We start from the raw sequence: 16,253 nt of genomic DNA, 5'->3' as shown, positions 1-16,253 counted from the left end.
AAGTATTTTCTGAACACTTCCCAGGTTGAGCTGGATTGTTATGCTCAATGATGTTTGAGGTTGATATGCAGTTAAGTGGGGCATGATATGTTTTCTCTTGGCAAATGCACTAGACACTCAGTTATTGAAAGTGGGGTACTTTTAAGAATATCAGGACAGGGTGTTTTGATATTGCATTTTAAGTGGCTTAAGAAGTCCTTGACTGACCGGTTTAGCTACACCAATTTCTTCTTTCAAATCTTTTAAGTGAATACATGTTGCATAGATAAAGTTCCTTTACGCTCATGTTTCAACCTGAGCATACAGAGGTTGATGCATTTGCTTTTTTTCTATTCCAGGTTTATGAGAACACAGAAGTTAAAAAGCGAGTAGCCTTGTCAAATCCATATGGAAAGTGGGTCCAGGAAAACATGCGATCCTTAAAGGCTGTGAACTTCCTTTCAGCCACAGTTGCGGACAATGATGCAATACTAAGGCGGCAACAGTGAGTCTTCTATTTCATTTGCTATTTGTAAATGTCAAGATATGTTAGCACTCTCATAGAAGTGCATTTGTTTCTTTCTTATCGCTATTATAGTCATGCTATTCGGCTGGAATAGTGCAGATGAATGATGATCCTACTTAATTGCTATAGTATGTGTACTTTTTTGCTGATAACTGTAACTTCTTTAGTATGCTCTGATCAAAAGCAAATATGGGCTACATGTGAATGGTTGGGATTCCAACATTGTGATTGGATGCTCGAGTCGATGCCCTTGAAAAGATATTTCTCAAGGCCTTCATTCAATTTCTTCTTATTGTCGGTTTGGGGTGGGGAATGGGCAGTGGGGAAAGGGTGAGGTTTTGAGAAGAGTGTTCGGTTGGGGAAACAGCTTTCTGCACTCTTTTTCCTCGTCTATACAGGTTGTCTCAATTAGATATTGTTGGTCCCTCATGGGGAGGATGAGAGAATCTGGAGGTTAAAGTCTTCTAGGGTATTTTTATGCAAGTCATTTTCAAGGGAGTTAATGGATAATTCTTCTTTTTCTCGTTTTCCCCCTCATGTAATCTGGAAGGCTAAAGTATCTCCCATGGTATGGGTGCTAGCTTGGATTATTGCTCATGGAAGGTTGAATACTTGTGATGTGGTTAAGAGGAGATGACCTTTTTGTCTATCTCCTCATTGGTGTGTTATGTGTAGAACTGGGGCTAAAAGTTTGGACCATCTGCTTCTACATTGACCAATTGCGTTACCTTTATGCTGTAGGCTGTTTAGGGAGGGTGGGTTGAGTTGGTTGATTCTGGCTTCTTGTGCTGCTTTGCTGCCTGAGAGATATCAGTTTTTTGGAGGGAAGAAGAGGGGTGGGGTGTTGGGGAGGTGTTCTGTGATGGTTGGCTTTTGGGTAGTTTGGATGGGAAGATATAGAAGGATATTTTATGATGTTAGGGGGGAAGTGGATAATTTGTAGGAGAGAGTCTGGTTTTGGGCATTATTATGGGTGTCACTCTCTCTAGAATTCAGGGACTTCTCTTTTTGTGTCTTTACATCTAATTGGAAGGCAATTTTGTCTTAGAGCCTGGCTCTTGTTGACTATGCTACATTGATGTATTCTCTTTGCTGGCTTTTCTAACAGCTTTGAGCTTGTTATCTAGGATATATTAGGATAGTGGACATCTTGTTCACTGTAATGTACTCATTTATTTTCATTTAATGAAAGTAAGTTTCGTATTTAAAAAAATTACATTGAATAATTGTGCATCGAAACTTCAGAGCAAATATTTAGTTTTAATTTCTAGGAACTGAAGCTAAAGTATCTTTTGGTGTCTACTTATTCAGGCTGACTGTTTTACATGATTTGACTGGGTCTATTTGATTGTTGTCTCCAGTATTATGTGATGGCTAAGGTTTTAATTTGAATATGGTTATCAACTTATCACATAATCACTTTCTTGAATAAGGATTGTATATTTTGTACTTTCATGGGAGCAGGGCATTTGGCTACTCCAGTGAGGATGTCCAAATGGTTATTGAGACTATGGCTGCACAAGGGAAGGAGCCTACATTTTGCATGGGAGATGATATTCCATTGGCAATATTATCTCAGAAGCCGCATATGCTTTATGACTATTTCAAGCAACGCTTTGCACAGGTCTGTTAATTTACTTACCATTTTATTTGAACTTGTAAGCAGCTTCCTACCTTACCTATTCTGATAACACTCTCCTTTGTAATATGAGCTGTCTTTTTTATTTTATATGCCAGCCTTTTTATGTCTCCTCTGTAAATCCATTGAAGTTACATACACTTTGGTTTTTGGTGTTGTACTTATTTATTATTTTTTCATTAGAGTTTTCTGATGTTATAGTGATGTCAATTTCATATTTGTTTGTTTTCCCATTGGTTACTCATTTTTCTTTTCAGGTTACAAATCCAGCCATTGATCCTCTTAGAGAAGGGTTGGTGATGTCTCTTGAAGTCAACATTGGAAAGCGTCGTAATATTTTGGAGGTTCGACCTGAAAATGCATCGCAGGTTTGTTAGATTGTACCACCCACCCTCGGTTATACTTGATGGCAACTATAATATTCTTGAAATGAAAATTATGTATTATTTTTTTTAACATAGATCTCAAGAATTAAAATTAGTTAAGTGTTTTGGCAGGTTATCTTGTCTAGTCCTGTACTGAATGAAGGGGAACTTGAGTTGTTGCTAAAGGATGCTCATTTGAGACCCCAAGTTTTACCTACATTTTTTGATATACGTAAGGGGGTTGATGGTTCCTTGGAAAAGACGCTATATAAGCTTTGTGAAGCTGCTGATGAAGCTGTTCGAAATGGTTGCCAATTGCTTGTGCTGTCTGACCGGTCTGATGAACTGGTAATGATTCAATTTAGCCTCTTTATATATTCATGTAAAACTTGTTCTTTGCTCAACTTCAACTAGTTTGAACTCGATGTGACATCTTTCCTGTATGGTGAGAATAAATTGAGATTTTGATTGATAATATGTTCATTAGAGAGCAACTATTTGAGTATCCTCTTTCCGGAGGACGATTGCACTAAAGCCTTTTTTTATTTTTTATTTGTTAATATTTTTTTCCCCAGCACTTTGCTCCATTAATTTTTGTTTGTAGGGTGTAAGACCTAGCTGTCTTTTTTTTGTTTTGTTTGAGGAATAGAAAATTTTATTGCTGATAAACAATAAGGTTACAAAGTACAAAAACAGTGAACAAGAGGTCCACTACAGGAAAAGCCAAGACAAAATAGGAAACAAGAAGCTTATCTGTTCTAATACATAATGACCCTACAACAGGTAACAGAAGCTTGCCAATCTGGCCATAAATTTGAGAAAGAAAAACCCCTAAATTCTGTAAAAACAGATGCCCAAAGTGCTGACCAAAATCGAACTTCTTCCCACAACTCCTTAATCCCTTCACCTGCATTATCTTCAAAAACACTTAAAGCACAGTCAATAGGAAACATCCCCACATGACTTTGGTCTTCTTGCCCACAATGAAAAGAGCTGTCATTTGGTAGTCTTGCTTGAAATGTCAAACCAAGTGGTCAAAAGTATCAATTGTTCTATTGTCTAAGACATGATAAGGTTGAATAGCTCGTTGAATGCAAAAATTTTACAAACAAATAGGCTTTTATTATTGTGCCTGCTTATTTCTTTTTCTTTTAGCAGATTGGCATTTCTTTCCGTGGATGATAAAATTTTTAACAATTCAGTGATGCTCTTTTATTTTTTCTCCTCTTTACTTCAGGAAGCAACTCGCCCTGCAATTCCAATTCTTCTTGCTGTTGGTGCTGTTCATCAACATCTTATTCAAAATGGCTTGCGAATGTCGGCTTCTATAATAGTAGATACTGCTCAGTGCTTTAGCACTCATCAGTTTGCATGTTTGATTGGATATGGTGCAAGGTCAATTTTCCTTCATGTGAATTATTTCTGAAAGAACACTTTGGTGTCTTTGTTTCTTTCTTCTTTGCTGTTTTTATGCTGATTAACATTTAAAGTAATTGTCATTAAAGTGTTGTGTACTTTTATACTGCGTCTAATGCCAATTAGTCTGAGTTGCTCGTCTTTGTGTAAAAATGAGATTACTGATGTCTTGAAACATTTTCTTCATCTTAGTAACACCACCTCAAGACTATACCATATTATTAATTTACATTAGACTATACCATATTATTAATTTACATTACATCTTGACTATCATAAAAGTTTGTACCATAAACATAAAACACATTATAGTGCACCGGTTACAGATGTGGGAAATTTTCCTAATAACTGTGTTGGCGACTAATCCATATTTTAAGAAAACATATAAAGCAAGGATCTATTATGTTTTTAAGGATCTCCATAATTCATCCATTATAGCTTGTCTGGTATTTCATATATTTCAATCAACTTTTCTCTTCTCATCTTGTTGTCACTGCTTCCATTCCTTAAGTTCACTGTGTGAATTTGGCAAGATTTGTAATTCTACTTGATTACCTTAACGTTTTAACCATTTCATTCTCAAAATGCATAACATTACACATTTTAATGATCTATTCAGTGCTGTGTGCCCATACTTGGCATTGGAGACGTGTCGGCAGTGGCGTCTGAGTAATAAAACAGTAAATTTAATGCGGAACGGGAAGATGCCTACTGTAACGATTGAACAGGCTCAAAAGAACTTCTGCAAGGTCAGTACAGTAGTATAAGAAGTAAAATTTTTGAGAAGTATATTTGTAGTTCAAGTGAAGCCTTTGTTTGTGTTGTTGGTTGTTTACTTTGCATAGGGCAGCAGATCATATTAAGGTAATTATATTCTACTCTAACTTTTAATTGTTTTGGGTGGGATTTCTTTTGTATACTTCCTGTGTAGTGGGCTGTGCCCCTGGTGGTTTTGTTGAATTATCTTGCTGAAAGTAAAAGCAGTTGGAGAATTGAGATAACTCTTAAATCAAAGTTTTGTTCTTGTGTTTTCATATCAGATGATCTCTAATAGAATTGTAACGGTGATTTCAACATGTGATGTTATTGGAGAGAATGTGGAAGAGATTCCAGTTTACTTGCATTATATTTATATCTAATTAATTGTTTGTTGTCATTGTTTTCCTCCACGTATTCTTAAATTCTTAGGAAGCATTCATGTTCAAAGTAGATGTATTTCTATTGATTTGCATAACAATTTGTCTGTACTTGGTACTCTTCTCTATAAAGCTTTTATCATCTGAAAATGTTCATGATCGTCCTAGTCTCATATCATCTGTTTCCAATGAAATTTATAATGCCCGCTTTACATGGATAATGATATATGCAATAACTTTTGCAGCCCATACTTAGCCATGTTGTTAATGTAAATTATGTTGGGAATAGTTTCTTTTTCTCTTAATATGTTCTTTCTTGCCTTTCTCAATACACTTTAATTATGATGGACAAAGTTTACTGCTTGTCTGTTGCACATTTTGAATAAATTATACTCAGAAACTGATTGCTCCTCACTATTTTAGGCTGTTACGGCTGGTCTTCTTAAAATTCTTTCCAAAATGGGCATTTCGTTGCTTTCAAGGTACAAATTCTGATTTGTTATTTTTAAATATTTTTTATTTTTTTTTATCTTCATTTGAAGGTATGAATTCTGAATTTTTATTTTTTTATTTTCATTCGCTCCAAGTCATTTTTAGCATTTTTTTTTCTTTAATTAAGTAGTTTACAATCATACTACTCTAGGTTTATTACTCGTATCTGGCTAACTGGCAATTTTACCACTTTCCTGTACATAGTTATTGCGGTGCACAGATTTTTGAGATTTATGGATTAGGCAAGGAAGTTGTTGATCTTGCATTTTGTGGAAGTATATCAAGTATTGGTGGATTAACTTTTGATGAGGTAAGAATTGTGGAAAAGTTGAAAATTTTGGTTGCATATTGAACAACACTACCATCATCATGCACATAAATATTATATATATCGATGTTTGGATTATATAAAATGTATATTTCAGTAAAATGTTGATCAATAAAATTAGGTTTTAAATATTTAATTCAAATTGCACTGTAATGACTCATCCACATATCATGTATTTTTTTACTTTGGCTCATTTTTTTTTTTTTTTTAATCGGGTCCGAGTGTTTAACTTTATACTTCATGTCTGAATGATAATATAATGCACTTAGAAGAATTAAAAGAGCATCAGCGGTGTAAAAATAAAATTTTAAACCTTAGCTACTGTGAGTATGCACTCAGGTTGTATTTTTAAAGCATGAATTTCTCAGACAATCATTTATTTTGAACTTGAAGTGGATCTCTTGTCCACTGATATGTTGTGCATAGCAATAAAAGTTTTGTTTCTTCTCAGGAAAAAAAAAAAAAAAAGTTTTGAACTTGAGAAAAAGAAGACCTGTTAAAAGTGCTATCTGTAATTAGGGGTTATGTACTTGTATAGGTTTGATTTATTATGATGAATTTTATTATCTTCCAAAGGAGTTTAACTGGAAGGGAATTTCTGCTTTAAAAAAATTGGCATTCCATTTGCTCCACGTGGTAGATAAAGAACATACAATAATTGAATCCAAGTGTGCAGCCAATCTTGGGTTGTTGGCAGGAGACTTTCTTAACAACATTGTGTTTAAATTATCACTCTTCTGACTTACATATCCAGTGATTTCACTTTTCGATTTTTTTTTTTTTCCACAGCTGGCAAGGGAGACTTTGTCCTTCTGGGTGAAGGCTTTCTCTGAGGATACAGCTAAAAGACTAGAAAATTTTGGATTTATACAATTCAGACCAGGAGGTAACTGTTCTTATCAAACATGTTGATTTCTTCGAGGAATTGTGACTGTACCTCATTATAAGTGTAGAATTATATGAATAAATCAATTGCAAAATTTTGGTAATTAAACCTGTTTGAAGTTTCAGCAAGCACTACAGGTAGAAGCTAATAGATATGCTGGCTTTAGTTTTGCCAAATGCAAATTATTTCGAACTCAGAGCATTTATCTTTTCTTCAAATCCTTTCATACTTGATGTCATTAGCTTGATTTTGTTGATCAATTTTTTATCTGCCTGAAGTCCTGAAGACTACTCCTTATTTATTTGTTAATTATTAGGTGAGTATCATGGAAACAACCCAGAGATGTCAAAATTGCTCCACAAAGCTGTTCGCCAAAAAAATGAAAGTGCTTTTTCAGTTTATCAGCAGCATTTAGCTAACCGACCTGTGAATGTGAGTGCTCAAACATATATTTCTTTCTTCTATGGCTTTTCCGATAATTCATTACAGATTTTTAGAGGAAAACTTCAGAATTTGATTATCATTTGATATTGATGTTTACCTTGTTAATTTAACCTTAGGTTCTTCGCGATCTTATCGAGTTCAAAAGTGATCGTGCTCCAATTCCTGTGGGAAAGGTTGAACCTGCTGTATCCATTGTTGAACGGTTCTGCACTGGTGGGATGTCACTTGGAGCTATTTCAAGAGAAACTCATGAGGCTATAGCCATTGCAATGAATAGAATAGGTGGGAAATCAAATTCTGGAGAAGGTGGTGAGGTAAGAATCCACCAGTTTTTTTTTTTAGTGTATCGTTTTGGTCCATCAACTCATTGTTTCAATGATGATTGTATTTTGGAAATTAATATTGTGTGGTCATTGTTCAGGATCCTATTCGCTGGAAACCACTTACCGATGTCGTTGATGGGTACTCTCCAACCCTTCCACATCTCAAAGGTCTTCAAAATGGAGATACTGCTACAAGTGCTATCAAGCAGGTCACCACATTGAACTTTTTCTTAAACTTAAGATGGATTCCCTTGTGCATCTCTTTAAGCAATCCATTATGGAACTTTTTCCATACAGCTGTTACTACCTTGTTCCAATATATAGTGTTGGCAATATAGCTGTTTACACTTTACAGCCTGTTAGATTTGCTTAATTCAAGGCTAATTTGTTAGGTTTCCTCTTGTCTGTTAGCATGATTAAAGGCTGATTTCTAGAGCATAATAATAGGACAATTGATGTACTGGTGTTCTATAGAAACACCTATGTACTCTATTCATTAGTATTGGAATACAAGGATCTTCCTCTTATTTGCTAATTTTTATTGGCTGCCGCTATTCGGACCCATTTTTTTTTATTTCTATCCCCAACACTATAATAAAAATATAATTTTCAATTCTACCCTAATGTAAATTGACCTTCAAGGACTTCAAAATTTAATTAAAATTTAATTAAATTAACTTGAAAGTATACCCAACATTTCTTAATACCCAACATCAATTCTCTACTCACATCGTCACTCAATTCTCTATCAAAACCGTAAACACACTATAACACTCTCCATATTGATGCAAACAAGTTTAATATTGACGAATGGATGGTTAAATTGTGGTTTGGGAGTCTTTAAATGAAGTATTTTCATCATTCTTTTGAGTTTTAATAGACCAAGTGCTTATTTTCAAAAACTAAAATTGCAACATGTTCGACACACTAGAGCCGAACACGTTATGAGTCATTCGGTGATAAAGCACCCTACATAGTGTTGTCCTTCGGCCATAGACTATTGAACACCTCTAACAAATATAGAAAAAAGGTGTTCGGTGGTTGCTAACCGAACATCCTTCTACCTGTTTGGTTGTGTGTCGCCGAACATTCTTTTCCCCTTCGGTTGTTTGCCGCCGAACATCCTTATACTTGTTTAGTTAACTAGTGCCGAACAAAATCCGAAATTTTTTTTTTTTTTTTTCAAAACTCTCCCTTTTGTGTTCAAGTTCAACATTAAATAACTAGGATTCAAACTATTGCAGTCCAAAAATAAATTTTTTGATGTAGAGGGCAATGGTTGATGGGTGGTGAGGTATTGTTGTTGGTTATAAAGAGCAGGAATAGGTTAAGTTTGTTTGTTGGGTTTTAGTAAGGGTATTTTTGGAAAAAATGTTGGGTGTACTAATAAGTTTTTAAACTTTTTAAATTGAAGGTGGGTGTAAAAAGTGTGTTGGGGCTACAGATAAAAAAGTTGGGTCCGAATAGCGGCACCCAATTTTATTTGAACAGATAGGAAAATATTTGAGAAGATAAGTCAAAAGTGGTCAACTTTCAATCATAAATTAGCAGGGTGTGCGTTTCTATATAATTGTTATTGAAATAGTAGTTGATTATGCAATTCCAATAAGCAATGCATCACAAGAAATTACGACATCTTCAGGTTGCTTCAGGACGTTTTGGTGTCACTCCAACCTTCTTGGTCAATGCCGATCAGCTTGAAATCAAAATTGCACAAGGTGCGAAGCCTGGTGAAGGTGGCCAATTGCCTGGTAAAAAAGTTAGTGCATATATTGCAAGGTTGAGAAATTCCAAACCTGGGGTTCCACTTATATCTCCACCTCCACACCATGACATTTATTCTATTGAAGATCTTGCCCAATTGATCTTTGACCTTCATCAGGTGATTATTTGATGTAAACTGGGTGTGTTTAATTTCTACTGAGATATCTACAGATTGCTGATAAATAGAGACCAATGTCCACTGAATGAATAGGTGAACCCTAAAGCTAAGGTGTCAGTAAAACTTGTGGCAGAAGCTGGAATCGGAACTGTTGCTTCTGGAGTTGCAAAGGGTAATGCTGATGTCATACAGGTACTTATTCTTGACATATCATCTATATGTACTGAGTATATTACTCATTAAAAATAAATAAATCTTTATGTACTGAGTAGGATGATATATTTTGGTGTTTCACCTTCTCTGTGCTCTTTCTGCATCTATCAATTCTGATGAATTCATTTTTGTGTGTAACTAGGAAGAGAATACTTTGTGCCATCAGGATCACTTTCTTTTGCTAAATGGTATTCATTTTTCTTTTTAGAAAGAAAAGAAAAAAAAAACCTTCCTCTGCCTTTTCTGCTCTCTCCTAGGTTCAAAGCAGTTTATTAAGTTGTCATGCAATACCTATCATCAGAGCACATTTTTAAACTAGTCACATTGATACCATTAGTGTAACAAGGTTTTTGGCATTTACATGATAAGAAGACAGTTGTTGCGTTCACAATTTGATCCTATAGTAAAGCATTGGATTGAATATGCACATGGCCCCCATATTAACAGACAACCTTAAGGAGCAGCTTCGGGTTTATTCTGTCTGGTTCCATGATATCATATTTTGGTCATTTTGAAAGAGAAGTACATGGAGTGTCCTTTGATTATCAGCTGGCTTTTCTTTCTACTTCAAGGTTAATTCACCCTAGGATAACATATAATTTTTTAATAAACAATGTTTGTTACTTGTTATTAATAGATAAATAACATTAGGAAATAATATAACGTTTTTCTCAAGCACTTTCTCAGTTGTGAAGGATTCAATTACTGATCATTTGATTAAACTGGATATCGCTACATACTTTTGTTCTTTTCTGGTGATTGAGGTCATAAGACTACCATAAAAATTGCCAAATAAGAAAAAGGCCTTCTGCTATAAGAGGTTGCTACTAGAATAAAAGGGATAAAATATCCCAAAAGATTAATAAGTTATCCTTGTTTTTTTCTTTTTTTATAATTTATGGAAATCTCGCATAAGGTATTAATATATGCCTACTTTTTGTTCTGCCTTTTAGGTCATGTAATATTAAACTACGTATTCATGGTTTTTTTCATTGGGTGCATCTGTTTTCACGTTCAAAAATTTATTGATATAATTTTCTTGATAATGTCTTGGTTATATTAAGCATGTACTTGCATAGTCCAATAATCAGTGCAATGGGGAAGAAACTTTCAGAAGTTGTGACTAATCTCTTTTTGGTCTTTTTCTTTTTCGCGTGAACAATAAACTCTTTATTATACTATGCAGATATCAGGGCATGATGGTGGAACTGGAGCCAGTCCTATAAGTTCCATTAAGCATGCTGGTGGTCCCTGGGAACTAGGACTCACAGAAACACACCAGGTGATTCGATTGAACTTAAAAACTAAATAGTGGTTACTGCTGCTTGGAAATGATGTTCTTTAAAGATGCTTTAAGGGCTATTTGGTTAATGGAAATTTTTTACAGACACTCATTGAAAACGGACTTAGAGAACGAGTCGTTCTTAGAGTTGATGGCGGCTTCAAAAGTGGAGTTGATGTCCTAATGGCTGCAGTGATTGGTGCCGATGAGTATGGGTTTGGTTCTGTGGCAATGATTGCTACTGGATGTGTTATGGCCCGCATTTGCCACACAAATAATTGTCCTGTTGGTGTAGCCAGTCAGGTATCAAGACTATTTTTCTTTTGTATTTTGTCCAGAGTAATGATACACTTCCAGTTTTTACATGGCACACCATGTGGCTTGCCATTTGGTTTCGTTTTGTGCTACATGTGACATATGCCTGGGGTGGGTTTGAGCAATACACATGGCAAGCAACATCAACAGCCACATTATGAGGAAAAAAAAAATTCTTAGTTGGGAGTATGTTTACCCAATTCCATTTTGTTATTGTTTCATCTTTTTTCTTTCTAACGGAGTTTGTGGTTGCATTTTGTTATTCCGTTCTTGCTATTTATCTTCAGAGAGAAGAACTGCGTGCTCGATTTCCTGGAGTGCCTGGTGATCTTGTCAACTTTTTCTTATATGTTGCTGAGGAGGTAACCTTCTGTCTGCTTTTTTAATGTATGACAGGATTAGTGCTTTCATTTAATCATCCACAGTTTGATTTTACTTAGTTTACAGTTGGTACTTTTTAACCACCTATATGCTTGAGCCTTTCAAGGTTCATCTTCAAATATACATATGTAATATTGTTTTTTTTTTTTTTTCTAAAATTAATTTTCCCAGGTAAGAGGCATGTTGGCACAGTTGGGATATGAGAAGTTAGACGATGTAATTGGACGGACAGATTTATTAAGATCACGAGATATATCTCTAATGAAAACACAGCATCTTGATCTCAGTTATATTCTCTCAGTATGTAGCTGAATAATACATTATTTTCCTACTCTTTGCAGTTAATATTCTTGACCTAATTTTTTCCTGTGGTATAACTTCTCCTTTTAATTTCAGAATGTCGGATTACCAAAATGGAGCAGTACCATGATCAGGAATCAGGATGTTCATACTAATGGTCCTGTTCTGGATGATATTTTACTAGCAGATCAAGAGGTAACACTTGGAATCCAATCAATCTCTAGTTTCAACTCCTCTAACAAACAATTTTATGAGCATTCAGAGAGGATGGGATTTTAATATAGGTTTGATCTGAATGTTTGAAGTACTAAATGCTCCATTGCACTAGTAGCTGAAGAAAAAGAAGGATTTATTATGTCTATTGTGATTTGCGACATAGTTGATTGTCACAGGGTATAATTATATTACATTAATGTGCATGGTTTTTAGTTTTGGTATATGTGTATATCCAAGGTTAAAAATTTGATTGTTGGTGTATATGTGTATTCTGTATAGTTTAGGGGCAGTTCTTTCTTTTCTATATTTTCGGGTTAGAGTGCTGCTGTTTCCTAAAACCTTGTTCTGATGCACTGGATATATTTTTGATGTGTTTATTTTTTCTAGCTACTGTTAAGAGGAGCTTTTGTTAGTGCAGTGGGCTTCTTGTCCTCTTTTTTAGTACATTTTCCTTTTAATCAATGACATTGTTTCTTATATAAAAAAAACAAAAAAGAAAAAAAGAAAAAGAAAAGAGAGCTCATAGATGCAATCAAAGAGCGAACAAATTGAGCTTCTGAAGGGGGACCTCAAAACTCCCCCAGCTGAGGCATAAGGATGGTACTAACTTCACTTAAAAACATCAAAAAGTTACTCCTCCAGGGTAGCCTGTCTTGTACCATTTGCTGAAGTAAAAGGCTGTTATCTTTTAGAATATTTACAAAAAGGATTTATTCGTTCTGCCATTTTACCTGCAAGCATTTGCTACATGTAACAGAAATTTGAGGAAATATATTTGTGTACAGATATCAGATGCAATTGAGAACGAAAAAGTGGTGCATAAGACCATAAAGATATACAATGTTGACCGTGCTGTTTGTGGGCGTATAGCAGGGGTAGTTGCAAAAAAATATGGTGACACTGGTTTTGCTGGCCAGCTGAACATAACGTAAGATGTAGTTTTGTCATAGCATATATAGATATTGTAAGGGGCCTGCTCAACATTTCTGTTTATTTGGATGCAAGCTAAATAAGTTTTCTTCACTGTGTTCAGCTTTACAGGGAGCGCTGGGCAGTCATTTGGCTGCTTTTTGACGCCTGGGATGAACATTCGGCTTGTTGGGGAGGCAAATGATTATGTGGGAAAGGTATCTATCTCTCAATGCACTCTTCAAAATTTCAAAGGTTCAACTAAACTAGAGATATAGTTCAACTATTATTTAAGTTGGCTAGTTGAAAATTTTGCATTGCTACGAATCTGTCAAGTACAGGAGTTGTGTGATAATTACACTATTGGCTTAGTAGTTGGGTATCACCATATAGACTTCTCACATGAAACAAAGGAAAAATTGTCATTGAAAGTGATTCCTTTGCTCAAGAGCTAGTCTCAAGTGATTGGCTGCATTTTATCTTAGGAACATGTTTTCGAGGTTTGATAATACGACAACTAACATAATAAAAAATAGGGTTATATCAAGTTCGGCTAATTTGATTGCTAACTCTACCGGCCAACTATTTTCTCTAGTCTAAGGTGTGAGCAGCCATTTCATATGTCAATCAATTTGCTCATAAAAGTCTGACATTGGCAATATCATTTCTACAAGAGTATTTCTGGAGGCGAGTTGGTTGTCACTCCAGTTGAGAATACTGGCTTTTGCCCTGAGGATGCAACTATTGTTGGGAATACCTGCTTGTATGGCGCAACTGGGGGTCAAATCTTTGTTAGAGGGAAAGCTGGGGAACGATTTGCTGTAAGAAACTCACTTGCACAAGCAGTGGTTGAAGGCACCGGAGACCACTGTTGCGAATACATGACTGGAGGTTGTGTAGTTGTACTTGGGAAGTGAGTAGCATCTCTTCACATATTTATGGGACAAGAAAATTAGAACATAGAGTTAATGTTTAAGCAACTTATGTGTTTGATTTGTGACAGAGTGGGTAGAAATGTTGCTGCTGGAATGACTGGAGGTTTGGCATACATTCTTGATGAGGACGATACTTTCATCCCCAAGGTTTGCAGTGATGCCCTTTTCTTTTCATTTCTTTCAGCTGTCCTCTACCTCTTTGTATGGTCCTACTGTCCTTAGAGACATTGTATTCTTCATTACAATCTGATATCTAATAAATTAGTATATAAAGTGCATCCTTCGGGTTTACAAATGTTCTGGTAACATTTCTGTAGCTCATATTCATTTTTGTGCAGGTCCATTAATTTGCTCTGCATTTTTCTTCATATTTAAATAAATTGTTATGTGGAGTCACACTAGTAACTTGTCCTTTTGGGGTATTGGGGCCAATGTGGTGAGCGCATCTTTGGGTCTAGAAAAAAGGGATTAGAGTTAACTTAGTATGGTCATAAGGGCTCGAGGGCACTGCAACATAACAAGTTGGTGCTCTTTTTTCCCTTTTTTTTGGTTGAACTAACAAGTTTGTGTTCTAGTTAAGTCATAGAGAGTGGATTGCATTAACTATTGGTTAACTGATCTCTAAAGCTGACATCAAATTCATGTAAATGTTCTGCAACATAAATAAATAATGCTGCTTTTCTCCTAGGTATTTTGACTATTATCTTTTTCATTTGTGGTCTAGATATAAGATATATGATACTTCTATGATTTTACTGTCGTACCTATTGAAGACGGCACCTCAACTTTCATTACTGGAAACTATAAGAGCACTGGAGCATTGTTCTCTATGTTTCTCTACTTAATCCCCTACCTCCCCTTCTGATTTTAAAGCCATTGTCATATTTTCACTACATAATATTCATGGTAATAAGTGTAATACCATTTCAAAACTACTATAGTTGGTTGCGTTCCATTTATTTACATAGTATCAGCTTCAATAACATATTGGAAACCACTGAACAGGTAAATAGGGAGATTGTGAAGATCCAAAGAGTGAATGCTCCTGTTGGCCAGATGCAGCTGAAGAGCCTTATTGAGGCCCATGTTGTAAGTTGAACGAATCAAACTGCATGAGAATGCATTTATTTTCATAACATGCATGCAAAGAGGCATGCCTTATAATGATTGTGATCAATTTGGAACTAGTACTAAACTTCCAACCTTGTCACTATTCCCTCTTAGAATCCTTAGTTTATGTAATGCCCACATCACAATTCCAATACTCAAAAGCAATGTTCTAATGTAACTAATTTTTTGGTTAAGGAAAAAACTGGAAGTGGAAAGGGCTCTGCTATCCTGAAGGACTGGGACAAATATTTACCACTCTTTTGGCAGCTGGTTCCACCGAGTGAAGAAGACACCCCAGAGGCTTGTGCAGATTATGTGAGAACAGCTGCTGGTGAGGTGACTTTGCAGTCTGCATAGAGTGATGTTGGCATAGATGAGGTCAATATAGAAAAAAAAAAAAAAGCCCAAAAGCTCCAACCCACCCTGTATAGATCATAGAAGAAACACAATTGTTGTATTGGAAAGCTCTTTGCTAATTACTGGGATTTAGGAGGTCCTTGGCACCATTGGTGAGAAAAAGCAACAAGTAGAAGAACATTGTCATTGCCTGGAGTCTAAGAACCTGATCATAACATTTTTTCCACTAGTCACTAGTGCAGTTTGTATAGTGAGTGATTGTGGCAGAAATAGTAATTTCAAGCGTGTTCATATAGTTCCAGTCGTGTTAGAGCTGCTGCTGTTGATAATTCAAGCTTAGTTGAGAGTTCACTCTTGTGAAAGCTTTGATAACACTACATTGGTTGCCATTCCTGTCCCTTGCTTTCTATTAATAAAATGGAATTCACTTTGAGCTCTAGTTCAGATTAGCAAATTTCAATCTTGAATCGAATTGTCTTACTTATTGCATTTGATTCAGTTGTAATTTACAAATTTGAATAAATCTCTTTTAGGTTTTTAAAATGTTTTCAGTGAATACTTGGATGCTCAATGTTCACTGATTATTAATGCCGGTTAAATTCTGTCCTAAACATCATAATTCCTTGAGTGTGAGGATGAATAAGGGAATATTATTTAAACCCAATTTATCCTTTTTTGGCATATTTGTGGTACAACTTCTCAAGTACCTTGGTGCATACATACTCTTTATATGTGATTACGTAAACAGTCAATGAAATTAGATCCTAACGGACTAAACTGAACCAGAATGTAAATGATTTGTTTCTAAATAAAAATTAC

At 35.3% G+C, this 16,253-nt stretch overlaps 1 protein-coding gene across 1 annotated transcript in view; it reads left to right on the top strand.

Moving 5' to 3' along the window:
* LOC147282617 (ferredoxin-dependent glutamate synthase 1, chloroplastic/mitochondrial-like) overlaps positions 1 to 15,873 on the top strand; it is a 30,276-nt gene extending 14,403 nt beyond the window's left edge. The window contains exons 9-33 of the mRNA XM_086246703.1: positions 339 to 484; positions 1,970 to 2,129; positions 2,402 to 2,512; positions 2,642 to 2,857; positions 3,747 to 3,904; positions 4,545 to 4,674; positions 5,485 to 5,543; positions 5,758 to 5,863; positions 6,671 to 6,767; positions 7,084 to 7,199; positions 7,328 to 7,525; positions 7,633 to 7,743; positions 9,177 to 9,416; positions 9,510 to 9,608; positions 10,816 to 10,911; positions 11,017 to 11,214; positions 11,514 to 11,588; positions 11,779 to 11,907; positions 12,004 to 12,102; positions 12,909 to 13,051; positions 13,157 to 13,250; positions 13,707 to 13,945; positions 14,036 to 14,114; positions 14,973 to 15,056; positions 15,273 to 15,873. Of these exons, the coding sequence (XP_086102829.1) occupies positions 339 to 484; positions 1,970 to 2,129; positions 2,402 to 2,512; positions 2,642 to 2,857; positions 3,747 to 3,904; positions 4,545 to 4,674; positions 5,485 to 5,543; positions 5,758 to 5,863; positions 6,671 to 6,767; positions 7,084 to 7,199; positions 7,328 to 7,525; positions 7,633 to 7,743; positions 9,177 to 9,416; positions 9,510 to 9,608; positions 10,816 to 10,911; positions 11,017 to 11,214; positions 11,514 to 11,588; positions 11,779 to 11,907; positions 12,004 to 12,102; positions 12,909 to 13,051; positions 13,157 to 13,250; positions 13,707 to 13,945; positions 14,036 to 14,114; positions 14,973 to 15,056; positions 15,273 to 15,434 (3,345 nt within the window). The 3' untranslated portion in view covers positions 15,435 to 15,873. The remainder of the gene's footprint in view (positions 1 to 338; positions 485 to 1,969; positions 2,130 to 2,401; positions 2,513 to 2,641; positions 2,858 to 3,746; positions 3,905 to 4,544; positions 4,675 to 5,484; positions 5,544 to 5,757; positions 5,864 to 6,670; positions 6,768 to 7,083; positions 7,200 to 7,327; positions 7,526 to 7,632; positions 7,744 to 9,176; positions 9,417 to 9,509; positions 9,609 to 10,815; positions 10,912 to 11,016; positions 11,215 to 11,513; positions 11,589 to 11,778; positions 11,908 to 12,003; positions 12,103 to 12,908; positions 13,052 to 13,156; positions 13,251 to 13,706; positions 13,946 to 14,035; positions 14,115 to 14,972; positions 15,057 to 15,272) is intronic.
* The last annotated feature ends 380 nt before the right edge of the window (positions 15,874 to 16,253 follow it).

This window comes from Dryas octopetala, chromosome 6 (genome assembly GCF_963921425.1).
Source record: "Dryas octopetala chromosome 6, drDryOcto1.1, whole genome shotgun sequence".
In the NCBI taxonomy this organism is placed as follows: Eukaryota; Viridiplantae; Streptophyta; class Magnoliopsida; order Rosales; family Rosaceae; genus Dryas; species Dryas octopetala.
The sequence above is the reverse complement of the archived record's forward strand: the minus strand, read 5'-3'. Positions and strand labels throughout refer to the sequence as shown.